The 22,465-nt window shown below is 39.3% G+C and overlaps 1 protein-coding gene across 4 annotated transcripts in view; it reads right to left on the bottom strand.

Moving 5' to 3' along the window:
- The window catches only part of BTBD9 (BTB domain containing 9), a 156,495-nt gene that overhangs the window by 60,311 nt on the left and 73,719 nt on the right, over nucleotides 1–22,465 (bottom strand). For all 4 annotated transcript variants that reach the window (XM_079969267.1, XM_079969264.1, XM_079969265.1 and 1 more), the window contains 2 exons: nucleotides 12,517–12,626; nucleotides 53–242 (listed from right to left, as the gene is read on the bottom strand). In XM_079969267.1, coding sequence (XP_079825393.1) covers nucleotides 53–242; nucleotides 12,517–12,626 — 300 coding nt within the window. The remainder of the gene's footprint in view (nucleotides 1–52; nucleotides 243–12,516; nucleotides 12,627–22,465) is intronic.

Genomic DNA, 22,465 nt, shown 5'->3' with positions numbered 1-22,465 from the left:
GGCATGAATTTTCCCCTTAGTGAACTAGCTTTCCATAAAAAAGAAATCTTACCGAATTGATCCAATCATGTAAGGTTGTGCCAACTGCACTACGATAGCACCACTGCCTAGCTGATGGCATGTATACCCAGAATCCCAGTCGTAGTTCTTTGTGTCTCCATTCAGCAAGGCATTGCGACTTCGGCTTACGCCCTCAATCACACTGGCACAGTCTGCAACTGTTGCAACGTTCTCAGTGGGAACTGAAAATTAAAATACAAAAGAGATCAAAAGCAGGCACAGAAAACCATCCATTTCTATTTCTGGGGAAGAATAAAAATAAGCAGGAACACATGGGCTGATGATTCAGAGCATAGATTAATAATGAATAAGAATGGGAGAACTGTCTGAACCAGGGCAGGCCAGAGAAGCTTTAACTCCAAAGCAGCCCTAGAACAAAATTATGGATTGCAAATAAGTATTTAGACAGGTTAATATCATAGCAATTGTTTTGCTGAAAGCAGACAACCTCAATATTAGGATCAACATGGAATTGTGGACCAGGACAGGAATGGCAATGCACTTTTTTGTTGTTGTTGGCACCCATCTGTCTTGAGAGACAATGGAGTGCACTTCTAGGGGTGAAGTGAATCCACTGTGTTAGCAGCACCAAAGTGGAAAACGCCCTGGGGGTGCCTGCAAGCCCCCAGAATTCTGAGCGTTCTCTGGTACACACAGCTCTGGAAAAGACATCTCCCTTCTCTTCCAGTGCGCTTCTAGTGACATATACCAGATGGTATATGCACACTACACTTCTGGCATAACACAGCAAGAAGCGTGAGACATCGCACAGCTAATTACTATTTATTTACACACTATGTACAGACAAAAGCATAATGGCATCCGTTCTCTCCAGCTCCGAGAGAACAAAAAGCACAAGTAAAAGTGAAAGTACATTACAAAGTACATACAGCGGAAGAGATAAGACTGTCTTCCATTTCCCACACTCTTCTCAGACAGGTATGTGATTTACACCAATCACAAATGCAGCATTGGAGGAGTGAAATAGCTAACACTCTCCAGGGTGCAGGCCTGGGTGGTGTGTATGGAGGTCCTGGGCTGCCCAGATGATGACTCCCTTTTGGCCTCACTGATGTGGTCCAAAGGAAACCAGAGTAATATTTTTGGCACCAGCTTGGCTGCAGGAGTTGCCGAAAGCAGGCGTACAAGACGCCAACCAACCTTCTAAGGAACTCCTAATGCACAGGGACTAAAAAAAGCAGTGGTACTGGCAATAAAGAAGCTACAGCACTGGGCAGTATTGTTTTCACTGTTGCTCCAAGAACACAACACTTGCCGCTTTAGAACTGGTGGACTCCACATAATAATTTAAACTGCCTAGTGAACCTTTCATTGCAAACTGTTTTAGGTGATCTTGGTTGCAATCTCTTCAAGTGGGCCTGAGTGCTGGAAGATCATTTGCTAACACTACAGTTTTCCCCAGGCCTACTTATGCCATTCAGTTGTGGTTTCAGATAAGTTGAGGGACTCTTGAAGGCAGCACAGATTCTTACGAATCTTTAATTCTGTGTTCAGAATGTGTGTGTGTGTGTGTGTGTGTGTGTGTGTAATCATAGAATCAGCGACCTGTAGAGTTGGAAGCGACCCTGAGGATCATCTAGTCCAGCCTTTCTCAACCTGTGGGTCCCCAGATGTTGTTGAACTTCAACTCCCATCACCCCTAGCTAGCAAGGCCAGAGCTCAGGGATGATGGGAGTTGTAGTCCAACAACATCTGGGACCCAGAGGTTGAGAATCACTGATCTAGTCCAACCCCCTGGTATATGCAGCTGCAGGTATATGCAGCTGTCCCTTACGGGGATCAAACCTGCAACCTTGGGATTATCGCTCCAACCAACTGAGCGATCCAAGCTGGAGGAGGCTCAGTAGACTCTCTGTGTAAATGTGTAATAGGTGTTTTCAAGTGCTTCAGCTGAAGTTCAAGAATCACAGAATTGTAGAGTTCGGAGGGATCCCAAGGATCATCTAGTCCAACCCCCTTCAATGCAGGAATCTCAGCTAATCTCATCCAAGACAAACGGCCACCCAACCTCTGCTTAAAAACCTCTGAGGAAAGATAGTCCCCAAACTCCTGAGGGAGCAGACATTATTTTCATGACTTTTATTCCTGCTTCATGTGTTGCAGTCACGATCATCATGGAAGCTGTCCACTACATGAGCCCTTTTGTCTGATGTTACTATAAAGTACACCAACATTATATATGTGTCTTTCCAAAATGTTTTCAACCATGGAGAACTTGAAGCTAATGCTTCACAAATCCCTAATTACATAAGCAACTAGGAAATGGAAATGCTGTGAATCCTTTAGTACTGAGACCTGAATTATGTTGCTATAGTCTGACACAAGCCGAGAGTGAAGAAAAAGTTACTTGGGTCTACCACCTTTCCTGGTAGACAAATGTCTCCCTTACAAAAATGTTTTGTCCCCAAACACCTAGATAGTTCCACTGTTTTTCTCCTGATCCATCCTCAGACCTATTTTGCATTTTGCTCCTGCAGACTTTAAATAAATAAATAAATATATCTACATTTCCTCATATTCATCTCTTTCTTGCCTCTCTCTGATCCTTCTCTTCCCTCTCGTAATTCCTCCCAATTCATTTTGTTCTATTGCATAAAGTGTTTATGTATTTATTTTTTAAAAGTCTCAGCCCATCTTTCAACAACAAGGCTCCCTAAGCAGCGCAGAACAATTTAAAAACTATACACAATAAAATCAAAACACGCTTATGGAGCTTTATAAATAATAATATCGCTCAAATGTACAGATGGCTTGTTTCAGGTTAAATAATCAAATGCTTCCCTTTGGGTTCATAATGGGGATAAGGTATTTCAAACCTAAAACCTGTAACAATTGTTTTGTTGCTGTTTTATATCAAAGCATTTGCAACCAATATTTTCTTAGCCCATCAAGATTTAGCACTCTGGAATTTTTGTAGTATTCAGTAGCTAGTATATATTTTAGGACATTACTCACAAATTAATTTACTCCAATTTACTGATGTGCATATTGGTTTTAAGGATGTGTTCTTGAAATCTGGTTTAATGTTTATTTATTATATAATCCATTTCAACACAAATGCTATTTATTTATGCATTTACCAAAGCAATTGTTCAACTTGCCATTCTCTAATAAAGTTCTTGATATATACTGTATTAATGATTTTGTACTGTTTTGCACACTGGGAAATTAGACAGCAATCAGATAATTGCAATGTACAGAAAGTACCATGTTGTTTCGGCTCCCAAGGGAAGGCTGCCACTCCCCATTCTGAATGTTCATTATCGTCTTTCATACCCGCCTGATAAATTTATTTAAAACACCATCTGGAAGGGACTTTGCTCTGTGCTGCATTTTCAGTCTTTTGGTTCCCTTCTCTTATCCCTGAGGAATTTCTGCCTCAATTTGTGTCACTTTGTTTATAAAAGTGGACTGCCAAAACCAACAGTATCTTGTTTCTATGTTTTTCTGCATTTTTTCTTCTGTCCTTCAACTAGCTAAGTAATGCGTGCTGCAAGAGAAAAGAAAAATAAGAATGGGATACAAGGTTGAATATTACTGTTCTTATTCTTTGTGCACGTAACAGTTCTGCCCAAATTTAGCATATTGTTGCCATAGAATGTAAAATGATACATGCTAACAAAATGCAGACATTCTGGAAGCAAGCAGAATTTTAAAATGGACCAAGGCAGAAACAGCAGCAGGAACCGCAGGGGGTGAGGGAGATGGATATGATTTGTGTGTTACTCTTCCTGACTCTTATCCTGTAACAGGTTATGGCCAACAGATTGCCAATATATTTGATTTTGACACAAAAAAAGTTTTAAAAGGCAGTGTTATTTCCAGGACATGACCTAAAGACTATCTATATTAACTATACTTGAAGATAAGATGACATGTAATTTTACTGTCTCCGATGATACCTGATGAAAAACGAGTGAAGGGAAAAATTGCGCTCAGGCATATATCTTCTCCTGAGTATTTTCCACCTTAGTTTCTTTCTAATGTGACTACTTTTTAAAAGTCAGGGGATGTTATTTGACTCAGGATCACTGGCGTTACGACTGCTAAACCCAATTTGAAGGTATCTCCTCACTATTATTCAGCCATACAAAAGAGAACCCCAATGGCGGTACTTATTCCTTCTAACAAATTACGAAATGTTAAAGTAGAGCATTATTGGTTTTTTTTTTAATGTCTGTGGGCCAAAATAGATGCAACAGAGACAACCATGTTTGTTGATTCATATGCTAGTCCAATCCACACATACAAAAAAACCAAAAACATGAAAAGCAGCATGCAGGTTAGGGGATCTGAACCTTCATCCCCTTCATTTTAGGAACATTGTAAGCTGCTTTTCACCAAGTCTGCTCATTTATACATCTAGTGAATATTAGTTTTTCACGTTAAAGTAAGACAAACACTGCTCTTCCGTTTATGCATAAACAGGGATACACATGCATAAGAAACATTATTTTCCTATCATGTCTAGTTTGACCGTGTCTTGGCAATAAAATCCATGCTGCCTTTGGAAGTGGCGATGGGAGTTTATCCTAGACTCTTGAGTTACTGAAATGGAGTACAAAGGCAGTCCTGTTAGTCCTTAAGAAAAACTTCCAAATGCCACAGTTGAACAGTACCTTTAATCTCAGATTTCTGCATTCTTAGGGAAGTAAACAAAAGATCAGTTTAGATAGCATCAATACATTTACCACAAAGCAGTCTGAGGAAGGTCTGTCTGCCATTGAGTATGTTGTAGCAACTTTAGGGATAGGTGCATCCATTTCTGGCTCTGTGAGATCTAGATTAACTGCCAAGTATGGCTTCCTGGCTCCCAGTCATACATTCAAGTCACTCTGATGATATGAGAGTGGGTCCCATCCTCACTTTTTTTTTTTTTTTTGGCTGCTGTAGGTCTACAGACTTAACCCAGAGATGTGTCTGATATTTTTTATTTTTTTTAAAGGAAGTTAATAAGGAAGTTAAGTGACTATGACAAACATAACATGGGTGGAAATGAGAAATGACTGGAACAAACAAAATGACATCAAGGTCCAACTGAAATACTACTGGAAGCGGAGTTGTGGATAAACTATTACAGTTCAAGAACATAATTCAGCCAGGCAAAGTCATTCAAGGAAAGCAGGGCCAAGAAGAGGGAGAGTCTGGGCAGAGTCCTGTAGGCCAGACAGAGAGATCTGGAGGTTTGCATTTGTGCCCCTGGGCATGAGGTTCCCCATCCCTGCAGTACAAAATTACTACTACTACTACTACTACTACTACTAATTTACTATTTATACCCCACCCATCTGGCTGGGTTTCCCAGAAAGCTGGTAAAGTTCAGTCACCAAGATTTTAAGCCATTTCCCCTTCTTTAAGCCTCAAGTCAATTATGATCTCATTATGTGTCTTTTGACAAGCCTATTCCCTGAATCTCATTCCTACCTGCAATGTGGATATAATAATCCTGGACTTTCCATAAGAATTAAAAGAAAATTTTGAAATAATTTCATAATATGTACAATCATTAAATATAAATGCTATGTTCCACCTGCCCCCGCCAGCCCAACAATAAATGTAGTACATTCTTGCTGTTATTGCATATTTTGTTGCATTAAAAGAAAATGTAAAGTGCCCTGAATATTGGAATTAAACAATATAAATGTCAAGTGTTACTGTTTACTAGTATGGAGGTTTCGAATCTGAGAATGTACAAGTGGAAATTAATGAACTACTCAGTGAGGAACCTTCTTTCAAAAGCTACAGGTGCTTTAAAGGCCTCTGAGATCAGCTTTTGTTACTGGTCTGGAAAAAAGAAATCAAATATGAACTAGGAAGACAGGTCTGTAGATCCAGAGCAAAAATGTATAGTGGTAAATAAAACTGGCCATGTATCTCATATTCACTGTAGAAGAGAAGTCCCAGCACTATTTAGATGGTCTTAAAATTTTCATAATTTCCTAAGGGTATGCTTACTGAAAAGCCGACAGCTGTTGCTAGGAAAACCTGTGCAAATTTAAAAGACAGCTAACCTTTAAAGGGGAAAGAAAGAACAGGGTGGCAATGGCTTTCATGCAGAAAATACATTAAACCGGACAAGGGAACAGCACCTTCTGGATGCCTCACTAAGTGAAAGGCACAGTAATATTTCACAACACCAAGGTGTACTGCTAAGAAATTGATTTGACTTTTTCCCTTTGCTAGATGTTTAAATGATTTTTATAATAACTGCCACTGAGCAAGAGACAAATGAATGATTATTTATTCATCTTCTCCCTTACCCGACATTTTAAACAATTTCTCCTAAGGCACAAGAGGATGCACAAATAAGGGTACAGTGATTCATCGTTCAGGGAAGCATTCCCTAGAGGATAACCAAGGACATCCAATTTTTTATCTCCATCGCCTGCTCTGCACCCATTACTCACTGTTTTGTCCCTTGGAGTGTTATGAAGTAGTACAAAGATGGGACAATAAACTGAAAGCAACCTGGAAAGATAGAGATGCACACAGTTCTGTATATAAGGGGGGTGGGGAACGTTGCTAAGAAATAGTTCCAACAACCAAAACCCTCAAGGCAGCATAAGAAACTTACTGAACCTTTGTGCTTCTATAGGACTTCCTTTTTTGGTTCCTTTTTTGGAAGAGCAACCAGTAACACAGAATTCTAGAAGGTACGGTAATTTATAAGCAGCACCCAGTCTCTTTTTTCACTAACACAAATTGGACAGCAGTGAGACGTTAGTGAAGCACAGCTGATGTTTTCATTCACCAATCTTTGGGAAAGGTTCCTGGCCACCATCTCCAGGCACAACATGCCTTCTTGCGCTACAATAATTAGTACTGTAGGGGATACTCACACTCAGGCAAGTAAATATACCAGTCTAATTCTCCAATCATACAAGTGGAAGACTATGGCAGCACAAGTATAGTAAAATATTTATTTAGAGAGATAAGGAACAATATAAAACAATGATCAATAATAAACAGATAATAATTATGTGTATGGATAGGCTTCCTTTTTTTAAAAAAAAAAAGTGTTTAGCAGACATCTAAAACAGTATAGCAATAGTGCCTGGGAGTTGCCAAAGCATATACCGTATTTTTCGCCCCATAAGACGCACTTTTTCCCCTCCAAAAATGAAGGGGAAATCTGAGTGCGTCCTATGGGGCGAATGCAGGCTTTCGCTGAAGCTTGGAGAGCGAGAATATGCTGAATATGCTGAAAACTCTGAATATGCTGAAAACCACTCTTTTTCATATCTCCAAGAGTTGAGCCCTGATACTGAATAGTGATTTGAAGTCTCTCATCTGATTCAAGTTCAGCTCTGCCTTCAGAGAATTCAGAAATAAAGGGAAATTTTGAGACTGGGCTATGTTGTTTCAGCAGCAGCACCCCTCCCCCATGTCATGACTTTCTGAGGCTCAGCATAAGAACTGTGAACAAGTATCTAGCTTGCTAAGAAAACTTGTTTATTTTGATTTGAATTATAAAAGTACACCTCAGACTCAGATTTGTAAATAAGTCTCTGGCTGCATGTCATTAAAGCATTAATATAATCATATTGTTTTTGTTTTCTTCAGCATTCTAACTTCATATTAAATACAATATTTATGCCATTCTGCACAAGTGACTCATCTAATGCATTCTTTATGTGTGACTGTTGAACAAAAAGTACCCAGTTGCAAACAACGAAGAAAATTATACCCTTAGCTCTAACACTACATTGCAGTGTATTTCATATGCTATTTATTCAGTAATATCACTTAATTTAATATTAAAAATAAGACTTGAATGCATATGTCACCATAACCCAAAGTAGTCTAATTTGGCTCATTACTACAATGAGGTCGCATTTATCTGCTCTGAACACACTATTGAGAGGACTTCTGCATACTGTAGTTTAAAAATACTGTTTCCAGTATCAATGGTATTGTCTCAGTTAGGGGCCCAACTTAGACATCATGGTAAACTATACCTAATGGTTTACTGTGAACCTCGTTTTTCTAGGCTCTTTGTTTTCTCCTTGCTAGCATATGGAGGAAAGAAACTGCAATCCTTGACATAATGTTATGACTGAACCAGGGATATCGGCTTGTTTTGCTCCAACAACCACGATTTATAAGGCAACAAATTGTGGTTACAGGCTGTGGTTTGTTGGGAGTGAAACAAACCATAATCCCTGGTTCAGATTAAATACTATGCCACAGATTGTGCTTTGTTTATTCCACATGCTAGCAAGGAAGAGAAGAACAGACTAGAAAGGTGTAATCACAGTATATCATTAACTATGGTTTACCATAGTTTGTGTGAACTAACCACAATTTAGGGGTGCTGTTTACAGCAGTAGTCACATATTAGGTTTCAACCTAAGAATACAAATTTTCTTCTGCTAAATGTTAGGATTTATGCAAAGGGTTTGTCTTAGATAAACCATATATGTTTGCCTGTTCACCTTTGAATAATGAGTTAAATGCTGAACAGCAATTCTTGGACAAGGCTTATAGTGGCGTGTCACTGTATTATTTGGTAAATGTCAGAAAATGGCAGGTAATGACTTGTCTTGATAACATTGCATGTAAGGCACAGCAACATAAAATTGCTATTATCAATCCTTCATTTTTATTACTTGTTTGCACAGCTTCTAATCTTCAGTATACAGGAATGACCATTATGTAGATGCTATAGCAAGGTAATATAATACATCTGACAAATGATCCCCATATATATGTACAGTTACTTGATCCAACTGAAAATGACTAAAAAAGAGAGATTAAATAATGTAGCCTGTGAAGTCTTTCATTGACCTGGTTTGTTTGAAGAATTAGCTGAATAACAGATTCATTCTCTATCATAGGTGGCTTTCAAAGTGAAATTTAAACAACTGACATTCTAAAAAGGCTAAGCATCGCTGATGAGCAAACCAATATTAAACCAATATTTATTTGGTTTCTTAACAAGAAAGGTGCTAATTTTATAAGCATACTTTTTGGAGATACAAAATGACCATCTCTCTCTTGGACTTTGGCTGCATTGGTATTCAGAGGTGCTTACCGATGTCATTTGTGATGCTCCACAAATGGTTAAGTAGGGGCTAAACAAAATAAGCTTAACAATTTTGAGCACAGTCTACAATAGAGATCAACTGTACTTCTGCAGTTTACCTGAGAGAATGCAGTTGGGTTGGGGGAATGCTGTTGCGAACTGTTACTGCCTTAAAACCCTGTGCTGTCTTCTGGATATGTCTGCTCTCTTCTGCTCAACTTGTATATATGTATGAACAAGCAGATTTTACCAAGACATCAAAGGTTCTAGTATTTTGAGTATCTGTGAAAGGGTTGAAAGAGCTGCCCACAGGACTACAGCACTACTCATCGCCAGAAATCAGAGGAGAGGGAGTAACTTATAAGAGCTGTGGTATGGATATGACCTAACTTTTTAATAAGCATTTACATAGCCTACTATGTGATTACCATGCTCTGCCGAGGGGGGTCAGGGTAAATTTCCTCAGCACGTTATTAATATAAACTCATTATTCTGCTTTACCCATTGCCATCTTTAATGTAATCGTGGGACAGCAATATATCCACCATTAGTTCTGGACCCAGTTATTCTGGTCATACATTAGTACACTTATTCCTATTTTAGACTGAACTTTTCTTTAATAGAACAAAAATCTAAACAGATATAAAACTATGACATACTTGGTGCCCAGGTTTACCAAAGTCACTCACAAGACAAGATGCAACATAGGCTGCTTGTACATTTTACTATACAGTTGTAAAATACTACCATTCTGTTTATTTATTCCCCTCTCCCCATCTTGCCCCTATTTACTGTAACCCAATTACTTTTAAAATTTCTACTTTCTTTGATATATCCTAATGGTTTAAACAAAAAATAAATTAGCATATTCTTTTGTTATTTCTTTAAGTTCTGCTTCGGGGAATTTGTAATATAATCTGCATATATTAACTGTTTTATTAACTGGTTTTGTTCTACCATATGTGTGCACACATGCAAAGAATTTTAAACTTCTGTTCCAGTGTCATTTTGTCACAAGTTGGTGGGTAAGCAAAGGGTCTAAGCCATGTGGGGTTATTTTGACTACTGGAAGCTGCATACAGTTCCCTTACTATTTCTAAGTACTAAGCAGCAGCTGCTTTCAGAGTTGTTGTCTTCCCTCCATCTTCAAGGTTTAGAATTCTGCCACAATAGGCCAAAATTCTCTTTATTCCCTGAAATCACATTCTCACAGTGATACATATACTCTAGGTGAAAAAGACTGGGATTGGAAGAAGTTTGTCACTAATGAAACACATGCTGTTTTTTTCTGGAGGGAAGATGGATATCAACTAAGAATGCACCAGAAAGCTAGTTCCGAGCTTACGCAAGATCACCAGGGATAATATAATTAACAATACTAACAAGTAAAAATACAGTGGTGCCTCGCAAGACGAAATTAATCCGTTCCGTGAGGCTCTTCGTATAGCGGTTTTTTCGTCTTGCAAAGCAAGCCCATTGACAGCTTAGCGGATTAGCGCTATTAGCGGTTTAGCAGCTTTTAGCGATCAGCTGTTAAGTGGCTTATCAGCGGATCAGCTGATAAGCGGCTTAGCGGCTTAGGAAAGGGGGGGGGGGGAAAAACCCCGCAGGAACTCGCAAGACATTTTCGTCTTGCGAAGCAAGCCCATAGGGAAATTCTTTTTGCGAAGCGCCTCCAAAACGGAAAACCCTTTCGTCTAGCGGGTTTTCCGTCTTGCGAGGCGTTCGTCTTGTGGGGCACCACTGTAATGCCTGGTTCCTTGTAACTTCACTTTTAGCAGTGAGGAAACTGCCAGAAGGCCCTCAGAGCTGGACATCAGTGTCCAAGCTAAATCATGGTGGTGGAGACCTTCCTTCAGGTATACAGGATTCCTTTGTTATTATGTTATGGATTTTGGTGTTTTACATTGTAAACCACCCTGTGATCTTTGGATGAAGGGTGGTATAGAATTTTAATTAATCATCACCATCATCTGGTTGGCCATTCTAAGAACAGAATGCTGGACTAGATGGGCCACTAGTCTGATCTAAGCAGGCTTTTATATTTGGAATAGCAATATGTTCAGTATCTCCAACTCCTATAGCACACAACTGAACACAAACCTGAGAAGTCCCATCTCCCTCAATCAATGGTGGTCAAACAAATATTTGATATTTTCCTGTGTTAATAAAGAAGATGAAGTTTCAAGAAGCTAAAACAATTGTTAAAGCTCACAGAATGCTTGAAGAATACCTTGAAGTAAGGTACTTAAAATCAAGTCACATTTTTATACACTATTTATTAGTCAATAAAAAAGGAAGTTGCTCTGATAATCATCAGGGCAGAATTCAAATATATTTTAGACATGGCTACATGGCATTTAAACGCTCGGTTTTTCCCATAGATAATGGCAGACTTTTAATATATTGTTATTCTTAACAAAATCCAACACTGCTTTTGAAAGGGTAATGTTTGCTATAAAAGAAACATTTAAGACTTTACAACCTTAAGCTGCAGAGGTTTTGCAATATCAGGATTTTGCACCTATAAAGGAAACAGTTATTGTGCACTGAACGTGATTGCTTTCATTCAAGTCAGCAAACACAGAAAGCCAGTCCAGGGCTGCTATTAGAAACTAAGGGTCTTTAACAGCACTAGACAACCTTGAAAAGAAATTATGATTAAGAACCTGATTTATCTGAGAGTCTGAATTGATGATCTGTTACATCAGCAAATAATTATTTATGATGAGGAGCAATGATTACTGAGCCAGCAAAGCACCACAAATTCTAATCTTCCACACTGATGTCACAAAGCAGCCTAGGAAGTCCACATATGCCCTTTTGGCAATTACTACCTAGCACAATATAGTTATTGGCATAAGGCCAATAACTGATGCTAGGCCTATTCGGATTTCTGCTACCTTAGAATCATAGAATTGTAGAGTTGGAAGGGATCCTGAGTTTCATCAAGTCCAACCCCTTGCACTGCAGGAATCTGCAGCTGTCACATACAGGGATAAAACCTGCAACCTTGGCATTATCACGAACCATGCTGTAACCAACTGAGCTATCCAAGCCCTTGTTTAAATCAAAATGGGGGGGGGGGGAGTACATGGAACTACTGTGATCATCCATACTCCCCTCCCCACTTATTCTTTTACAAAGAAAGCAAACACCTGAATGAGGCTATGGTGTGTCATAATATCATACAGACACTGGCAAAGTCCTGCACACTGAAGGCATTAGACATTTGGACTTTTTTCATAATGGGAACTGCAATTAAATGGTGGCATATAATTGAACACTCCACCCCACTAGACACACAGCAATTCTATTAAAACACTATAATGAGTTGAAGAGTTGGCATAAATTTATATTCTGCTTTCATGGCTAACATTTGCATTATTTGCTCTGTTATTAGCACTTACCTATCAGGCCTTTCTCAAGTGTGAAGGTTTTGTTGGTGAACATGCATTCAAAAGCCACAATATGGAAAACTTTGTTCACTGTGTTGTGTGTTCCAACTATTCTAATGTACCTACAAGGGAAGAAATAATGCAGAAGTTGAGAAAATGTGGAAAGTCTACGTCACGCCTTGGAATAGCAATTATGGTAGAAGTAACTATGTTAAGGATCAGTTTTAATTATCTCCTCTGGGTGAAGGCACCTTTATTTGGGGCCTAATGCAATTTTCAATCCCCAGAGGTTTGCTTGAAAAAATAGATTTGGGGTAGAAAATATCCCACCAAGTGGAAAGCAGTCTAACACCCACCCCAGAGCCACCTGACAGTAGCAAGCACAATGACTTGTCACACATTATATCTAGTACCTGCACTAAAGTGGTATTAGAAGAGATATAAATGAATGGTTAGGGGGAGCAGTAGCTGGAGCCTTTTTTCCCATGCAACCTCAATAAATGTAGCAGGCTTATTCTTTAAAAAAACACACAACATGATTGCATTTGATTTCCAAGCAAACAAAAACTGAAGGCTATTTAATTCAACACCATTAACATGTCCATTATACATCCACACTTCAAAACTACAAAAACCCCTACAAAACCCAGGCTTCCATTTTTCACTGAAGACATATTATTCAGTAGGTTTTCATCATAATGAAAGGTTTTATACATCAAAGACAAACTCAATAAATCAATCCTCACCTGCAAAAATGAACCTCTGTCTTTTGTCATGCCCTTATTCACATTCCACATTATCACTTGAAACACACAATGGCTTCTATGGTTTAAATCCAGTTCCATGTAGTTTACAGAGGGAGGGATTGCTGCCACCCCACCCAACCTCAACTAGAAATATTTGTGTCACATTGTATCTTGCTTTGGTGGTGGATGGGGGGGAGGGCTCTCAAGCTTCAGGAGCAGGCTGGAATATGTTGGAAAATACACACATGATCCTTTGGATCTCAGCCCTAGCTGTTAAACTCTTACTTAAAGTTATTTGAGCATTTTTTGTTTAACAAAGATACCTGTGAACTTCACTCCTGGCTGCACAGCTTGCAATTCTTAATACTTCGGCAAAGTCAGATGGAACACTTCTTGCTAACAGTGGCCTATTCACCCTTTGTATTACTTCTGAGACATCACCTTCTATAAACAAGCATTAACCTTGAATCAATCTGTTCCCCTCATTCTCTAAAGGGAGAGCGAGAGTTCAGAGGTTAATGAACAAGCTGAAGCTACTAATAAAAGTTCTGGAAAATCCCAAGTGGAGTGCAACATGCCATCTCTGCTGAGCTCGAAAAGATAACTAACAAAAATCATTTGAATAGAATATCCTGTCATCCAAAGTGAAAGAAGAAGCATTATTAAATTAACAAGTTTCTATTCATCAAATGTGACATGTTAAGAGCAATTTCCCAGCTCTTCCACATAATCCTCCATTGAAGATGATATAACTTTTAACTTCAGGGCTGTTTATCATGCTAGCAATGTTTAAAACCTTAGCTTAACTAAAAATGAAATCTTCTGATGGAAATTTAGGAGGTTTTCAGCCACATTTTTATCTACTCAGTTTTCTGTGGGTATTTGGGGACATTTTGTACACTCCATAACATTTTAAAGGTGAGTGGTAGGTAGAGATAGCTTGAGATACGCTACTCTATTTTATAAAAGTTTACTCTCATCAATTAGCAAGTTCTGCAACTGGAATGGAAAAAATATATTTTCAAAATTCACCAGCTTTATATTTTCACTGGGGCCTTCCTGTGTCCATTGTGAAGCTGGTTGTGATTTTGTTTTGCTCCTTTTCTTTTGGTCATCACTACTTGGGTTTTTAAAAAAACCATAAACTCTGCTTACCACCAAGTTTATTTCATGTGTTTATTTAAACAATTCATATACCATGGTCTCCAAGCATTGAATCTCTAATTTATCAGTTTTGTTTTAATTATCTTTGAGGAAGCTTGTTTCTGTGGCACGGTTTCAACTCCCAATGAAATTATTCCTTTTTTGCTCCAAAGACTAAACACATTATGGCAAAAATTGCATTTTTATATACAGTTTGGAAGCAAAGGAATGCAGCAAGAGCTTTGGGAAAACTTTGAAGAAGCAAAGTCCAAATTCAGGGAAAAATCAAATTAAAAAATTATTCTCACAGTAAATTTTCTAGGCTGCCATTCCAAAGGGAAATTACTCAAGGTGGAATACAAGAGTAACCCTCCATGCCTGACAGAACATTCAAACTCTGCAATGCACATGGCTATCATAAGGTTACTTTCAGCCAAATCCAAACCAGTTTACTCTCCTGTATTTCAATGGCACCCAAATGGCTTAAATACACTGCTTTGTCTTGGTATTTTAATATTTTGTTGGAAGCCGCCCAGAGCGGCTGGGGAAACCCAGCCAGATGGGCGGGGTATAAATAAATTATTATTATTATTATTATTATTATTATTAAACTGTGATCCAATGTCACTTCTCTTTTAGGAATCGAACAGGCACAGTTCTCACAAACCATAGATAAAGAGCTAGATCCATGTCTTGTCTGTACCACCTCAAGCTGCAGCAGAGAAATTATATTATGGAATACTTGCCTATGGAAAAAAATATTTTTATGCTCAGAGCGCTAGCATACAAGGCAAGAAGAGTGTAAAAGCATGCAAGTCCCTCTAGCTGTCTAACCTGTAGCTTTGTGGGCCAAAGCTCCCCCTAGACCTGCTGCAGTTAGGAGCAGACTCACTGTAGGAGGGAGGTCTGGGAGAGGATGTCTTGCCCAAAGGCCCTCCAAAATCTACAGCCAGCTTTATATAGAAGGTTTGCTTTCACAAGTTGTCTGAAAGTATCTTTTTTATATCGAATAACTGAAACTCGGGATATGACATGCAATGGCACTTCAACAGAGAAAGTATGTGGGGTCTTGCAATAGTGATCAGGGACAGGCAACAGAGGCGTATTTAGGGGAGCACAATCAGTTCAGTTGCAGTGAGTGCGGAGCCTCGGGGGCTCAGTAGGGGATACGACAACTATTATTTAGAATGGAGCATGAGATGTGGGGGGGGGGGGTTGCTGAGACCCCAAGGACCACCACTGCAGGGATCCACCAGCCTGCAGGCTTTATCCAACCTATCAAGCATTTCAGAATGGCACATTAGCCCCCAGACCCATTTTACTGATGGCAGCATCACTGCCACCAAAAAGAAGAACCAAACTTTTGAACAAAGTGAGGCCACTAGGTATCTTTCCTAGTGCTGTTCTAGTCCCCACCTGTATTTTGGCTGCAGCAGAGTACAGCTGGGGCCATTTGGACCCTTTCTGAATGTCCTAATGTTTTACTTCTGGTGTTTTGGGGTATCAGAGCAAGCTGGCAGTCAACACAGGGAGCGATTTCTGCTTGGCTCCTGCTCATATTCTTCTCCCTACAATGAGAAATGGTCTCCTCAAGTGTATGAAAGCAACTGCAGAGAGCACAAAGTGAGAGGAGGAGAAAAGGGCAGAGTGTGTGAGTGAGAGTGTGGATGGGTAGGCCGGCTCACCACTAAAATGCAACTCTCAGTGGATTGAACATGAGGGAATGTGGCCCTTGAGTTTTAAAAGGTTTCCCAACCCTATTTTGTATACTATTAGTGCATTCTATATTTATATCAATATCTATGTGCCTCTGCCTTAGTACTATCCAACTTCTAATTGTTTCAAGTAATATACGACAGAATAATGAGTTCCTTGTTTCATTTTACATATTAAAAGGACTTGTGAAATAGAAGGTACACACACATACGCACAGAGACTGAAGCAGGAGATGAGGCTGATGGTAGGTAGTACCATAAGAAATACCTGTAATTATACTCTATTATATTGTCATTTATAAAACACCTCAAGTAGCTAGGTGATGACCAAAGGAAAGATAAGTAAGTTCTGTCCTCTGGCTATAGGAATATTTTAATTAGATAGTCATGACACAGTTGTGTAATTCAGAAGTATGGCTCCATTAAGTGAGATCTAAAACATCTAAAAGATGTGGACTTGAGAAATTAAGGAACCCAGAGAAACATTCCTCTACCCTGCAGCATTGCCCCAAGAGGCAGCATTTGATAAATTACTGTCTACAAGGATTACTGTCAGACAACAAATAATAAAGTAGCTTGATAGCAATTGTATGGTTATAGGAAACAGTGTAAGAAGACCTAATTGGTTTAAAGCCTTCTGTTCCAGGTCATGGCACAGGGCCAATGACAGCTCATGTCACACTTCATAAAAATCGTATCTGAATGGAAGGCCAAAATTTTAGATGTGTGCCTCTCCCTGCCCCCTACCAATGTTTCCCTTTAAAAGTCATTTTTAAAATGCAAAGTCAGCCCGATCCTCCAAACTGATAAGGGCACAGAAGACAACCGTCTTTATCCAAACTCTCAGGGGGTACTGCTAGAAAGAGAGTGTGGTTATTTTTCAGTATCTCTAAGGTCCTCCAGAGCAACTCAAGCAGATGGAAGATAATTAAACCTTAAACAGGGCTGAAGATGGCAGATACACAACAGATTGCCCACCTCTGATGAGAATCAAAGTTTTGGCAAGAGTACTAAAGCAACCTATCTACGATTTCCAGTTTCAGTCATTTTCCTTCAACAGTGCTGCAGCAATTGGGTTTGTTTTCATACATGTGTTTCAGAGTTATGAAGGAATGGTAATGTTAACAAGTGAACATTTACTGTTGCTTTTCAAATGAAGGAAGATTAGGATGATTAATACATGCCCTTTTCTTGCAAAATACGTTGAATTTGCTTCATTGCCGTCCATCAGCAAATTATTCATTATCTCATATATATTCAAACTCTATCCCATACTTATGGAACCATTAGAAGTCCTGCTCTAATGCTCTAATCCTAAACAAACATGCTAGGGAGTAAGTTTGTTGAACAAAGTGGGATTTACTTCCAACTAAAGCATGCATGGGATTACTTTGCAAGATTGTGTATGGGGCTTGTATTCATTTTTAGGTTAAAGAGTTTGCACTGATATGTATACATATTACTAGGTAAAGGTAAAGGTACCCCTGCCCGTACGGGCCAGTCTTGACAGACTCTGGGGTTGTGCGCCCATCTCACTTAAGAGGCCAGGGGCCAGCGCTGTCCGGAGACACTTCCGGGTCACGTGGCCAGCGTGACATCGCTGCTCTGGCGAGCCAGAGCCGCACACAGAAACGCCGTTTACCTTCCCGCTGGTAAGCGGTCCCTATTTATCTACTTGCACCCGGAGGTGCTTTCGAATTGCTAGGTTGGCAGGCGCTGGGACCGAGCAGCGGGAGCGCACCCCGCCGCAGGGATTCGAACTGCCGACCTTTCGATCGGCAAGCCCTAGGCGCTGAGGCTTTAACCCACAGCGCCACCTTGTTTTTAATCCCTCAACAAGCTCAGGAGAAGTGGAAGGAGAACTGCTTAACCTGCTTTGTTAGGCTTGCTAGGAGCAATCCTTAACTCATCAGGTCAAGAGTCTGCCATGGAACAGGGAACAAGGAATATTTCCAATGTGGATTATTTCAGATTTTATCCATTGCTGCTTGTATGCTTTATTCAGTTCCTAAGTCAAAGCTAAGGAAAAATCAAAGCAGAACAAATGTTTTGCACAGATTTGTTCAACAGTACATTTCTCAGTATCCCTGGAAGTCTTCTATTTGGAAAACTTTGTTATATATTTTTCAGTATAAGCCAAATCATGTACTAATGGAACTGACAAGGATTCCCTGCTGCACCTCTCCATAGGACATACAAGGCTTATTTCTCATAAAAATTGCTTGCACATAGGCATTCATAAGAATTCAGGATTTACTAAGTATTAAACCTAGAGGTTCAGCAGTGTTACTTCAGCATGGCTCCTACGCTCTACTTAATCAACACATTTGTCTCAGCATTGTCATCTCATAACCTGCAGACATGGAGTCAAAATAGCTATGCTTATTTATCTGCAACTCAAAATTAATTATCACATTTGCTGTTTACTTGGAGAGTAATAAGGCAGCTGCCAAACAGATTTCTTTTCTATAAATCTGTATTTTTACAGAGCTAGGTTTCATGTCAACAGTGCTATCACTAGAAGTTTGCTTGCACAACGGTTTGGCCCAGTATGAGAGTGAATAGCGTATAATTTCACCATTTTCCTGTCCCTCTTTTTTGCACAGGGATGAATATGAATCTGTACCGCATTGTTTTCCTGTCCCACAGGCTGCAGCAAATTTATGCATCCACAAACACTAATGGATATGGGTTCCCTACTTTGAGAGAATTATAGAGTTGAAAGGGACTGCAAGGGTCATCTAATCCAACTCCTGCAATAGAGGAATCTTTTGCCCAATGTGGGTTCAAACCCACAACCCTACTGAGTTATGACAGCAGAATTAGAATTAATCAGGATACCTAAATAAATATTTTTAATTGATACACAAGTCTTCAAACTGACAACCTCCAGAAGCTGTTGGACAACAACTGCAAACAATTCTAACCAGCATGGCCAACAGCAAAGGGTGATAGAAATTGTTGTAGCTAGAGGTCATCAGTTGTAGTCATTAATTATACACATACACAGTCATGAGAAAAACTGAAAAACGTAAATGAAGATAAAGACAATACTCAAAGAATGGTATTCAACTAAATTTTACTCAGAGTTGACCCACTTCAATTAAAAAATGTAACTTAAGTTATGTTCATTAATTTCAATGGGTGCACTCTGAGTAAAACTTAGTTGAATGTTTCCCATAAACCCTAAAAACTACAGGCCTAGCCCACAAACTTTAAAACACAGCCAGACTGTTTATTCGCATGACTATTCCCCTGAGAGCACCACCTACAAGGGGAGAGTGGATCTGGGCACAGTTACCCCCTTCTAGACAGGATTACCGGGAGATGTTTATGTGGGGCTGCCTCTGAAGACTATCAGGAAATTAAAATTGGAGCAGAACACATTGGCATGTTTAGAATCAGGCTATTTTTTGTGGAGTATGCATCTCAACTGTTACAGAGGCTTCTGATCTGTTTCTGGGCCCAAAGTGTGCACCACCAATACTGAAGAGGCTGTGATGAAGTCAGCATCTCCAGTGGGTAAATGGGGTGGTATCCAATGATGTCCGCAAACAAACAAAACTGATGCTAATGTATACAGTGGGACCTCTCCTCCTCCATGCAATTTCCCACTTCTACGCTAGAGAGTCCCCCAACCATTTAGAGTAGATTTTGGGGGTCTGCAGTGAGCTGCAGGGGGCAGAAGCAGAAGTAATGATGCTTCTATGATATTGGATTTCATTCATAATGAGCAACATTCAACACCCTGGGTGGTTTGCTGGTTCAACAAGGAAAAATGTACAGTCACAATTATATGATAACAGCTCAAGAGTATTTCACACTAGTGATCAGCTATAATAAAGCTCTCTAACCAGCTAACAGATAGATATATTGCTCTGTTAATCTTCACAGCAGTTAAGATTATTTAAACACTATTTCTACAACAACTTATTTTACCACTGAACAACTTGTACTACTGTCACAACAAAGAACTAATTGTACTCTAAGAACCCATCCGTTTCCTACAACAAAAGCTCTCTGCAGTTTGCTTCCCTTATTTTCTCTCTCAGGGTGAGCACAGCTTTCAGCCTTAATCATGTATTTGTCCATGTGGTAGGAATTTATTCTATAAATTCTATAAATAATTAGATCTGCAACCTTAACAATTTACTCCAGCACCCTGACTTTATGAATTGCATTTTCAACTCAAGACTATAAATTAAAGTCTGTTTTTTTCACTCAGCCCAACTAGAAAACAAAAACAAAAAACAAAAGTCAATGCCTGACAATAAAAACCTAATCTTCTTCCAAGTGAAATCAAATGGATTCTGAGTGTATGGAACATTTTCGTAATGGACAAACTAGCTATGTCTGAATGATAAATTCAAGCAATATGCAGTTCTATTTAACCATCAGACTCAACGGCCTCAGATCAACCAGCTACACTGAAAAACTTTGTTCTACTGCAATTTTAAAGAACAGCATAAATGATGGCGATTTCCAGGGAATTCATGATGGTTGCAGGAAGATGATACTTAAGCTTCCACCAAATTTTCTGTGTTACCTGGTAGAATGCAGAGCTCTGCCTTCAATTCCATGATGTATCCTAATTGCCTGTTACAGTTTCTGAAATGATAAGCTCCCCTTGGGTACTTTATTGCCTTTTTAATATAGTGTGGGAGCATGCAGGTTGAGCTTAAGGCACAATAACTAGATCTGGGTTTCTCTGGTCTGAATCCCTATGCAAGAATAAAGTTTCCTGCAAATAAAAAAAATGTAGTCTTTCCCAGCAAATAAAAAAGTTTATCCTTGAAATATAATTTATGACATGTTGACAGAAAATGCAATTACTGTATGTGAACTGAAATTTCTACTCTCCAATGTTCCTGACATATAACTACAGTTTTAGAATATTTTTTACCATATATGTAATGAGATGACAACAACAACAACAACAACAAGAATTTATAGTTGCCCCAGCCATGCCGGGCAGCTTCCAACAAATTATAAAATCACAATAAAACATAAAACATTAAAAATTTCCCTATACAGGGCTGCCTTCAGATGTCTTCTAAAAGTCAGATAGATGTTTATTTCCTTTCTGATGGGAGTGAATTCCACAGAGCGGCCCAGACAATACTGTGAAGGCCCCTTTGCCTAGTTCCCTGGAACCTCACTTCTTGCAATGAGGGAACTACCAGAAGGCCTCAGAGCTGGATCTCAGTATCCAGGATGAATGATGGAGGTGGAGACACACCTTCAGATATACAGGGCTGAGGCCATTTAGTCTGGAAGCTGCATTCAAGATTAACGGTAGTTTCAGAGTCGCCTTCCAAGGTAGAGTCCACATAGAGCACCTTCTCACCTACACACTAGGCTCACCTGTCCTACAATTCATGTGTGGGGGAAACTTTTGAAGAGACTGTTATAAACATAAAACCCATCATGCATAGGTTTGAAGACAATCTGTATCACACACAGAAGTCATTCATGAGATCTGGGCATACTCACATCAGATTTCACATGTACATCCCATTCAAACGTAATGTCAAGGCTGTACTTTTGCTCATGTCCAAGGCAGGACTAAAAGGCATGATTATGCTATCCTCTGCAAATGGGGAAAGTATAATCTCATCAAGCCTATTATAAATCCACAGGATTACCAAATTAATCACATTTTTTGTTTGAACAAAAGGTTCTTGTCAATTCAGGATTTAACACAATGATTTGGTTAAGTATAGACACAACATTTTCTGACCTATTAACCACAGGAGCACCCCGCAAACTTGTATGCTTCTCTGAGATCATTCCACTTGAATTCTCCCATCCCTATGCTTTTCAGTGATATCTATGGTTGCTGTTTACTTTTGCATCAAGGGCACTAAATATATTTAGCTTTAAACTAAAGCCTGAATTGAAGAAAATGTGGGTAGTATTTATCATTCTTTGTGAGAGACAAAGGTGCCATAGTATACTGATCTGCTCTACATCAGTGCAGTAACAGGAAAGAATATTGTGGAACCTTAGAGATTAGCAGATTTTTTTCTCCCATAACTCTGAAAATTATTCCTAGATAGAATTCATCACTTCAAATTGGGGGATCACATGTTTGAATGTTTTCTTCGAACCCCATAGCACAAAGGAAGCAAACATGTCAAAGAGAAAGCTAGACTACAGCCCTTCTCTCTGGCAATCCCTTTCTCCCAGCAGGGTGAACAGTTTTACTATCTGATCTGTTGTTTGTGTAGTCTAGTTCTCATATCCACGAGGAAATGGGGAGGTGAGGGGGCTTGAGGAGAGAGAAATAAAATCTGCTGGGCAAATCACATTCTATTCCCATGAGAAGTCACAGAGACTTCAGAAGCGATTTTCCTT

Source organism: Podarcis cretensis, assembly GCF_951804945.1.
Source record: "Podarcis cretensis genome assembly, chromosome: 3".
Taxonomy (NCBI): domain Eukaryota; kingdom Metazoa; phylum Chordata; class Lepidosauria; order Squamata; family Lacertidae; genus Podarcis; species Podarcis cretensis.
This window is presented reverse-complemented; position numbering and strand designations above follow the sequence as displayed.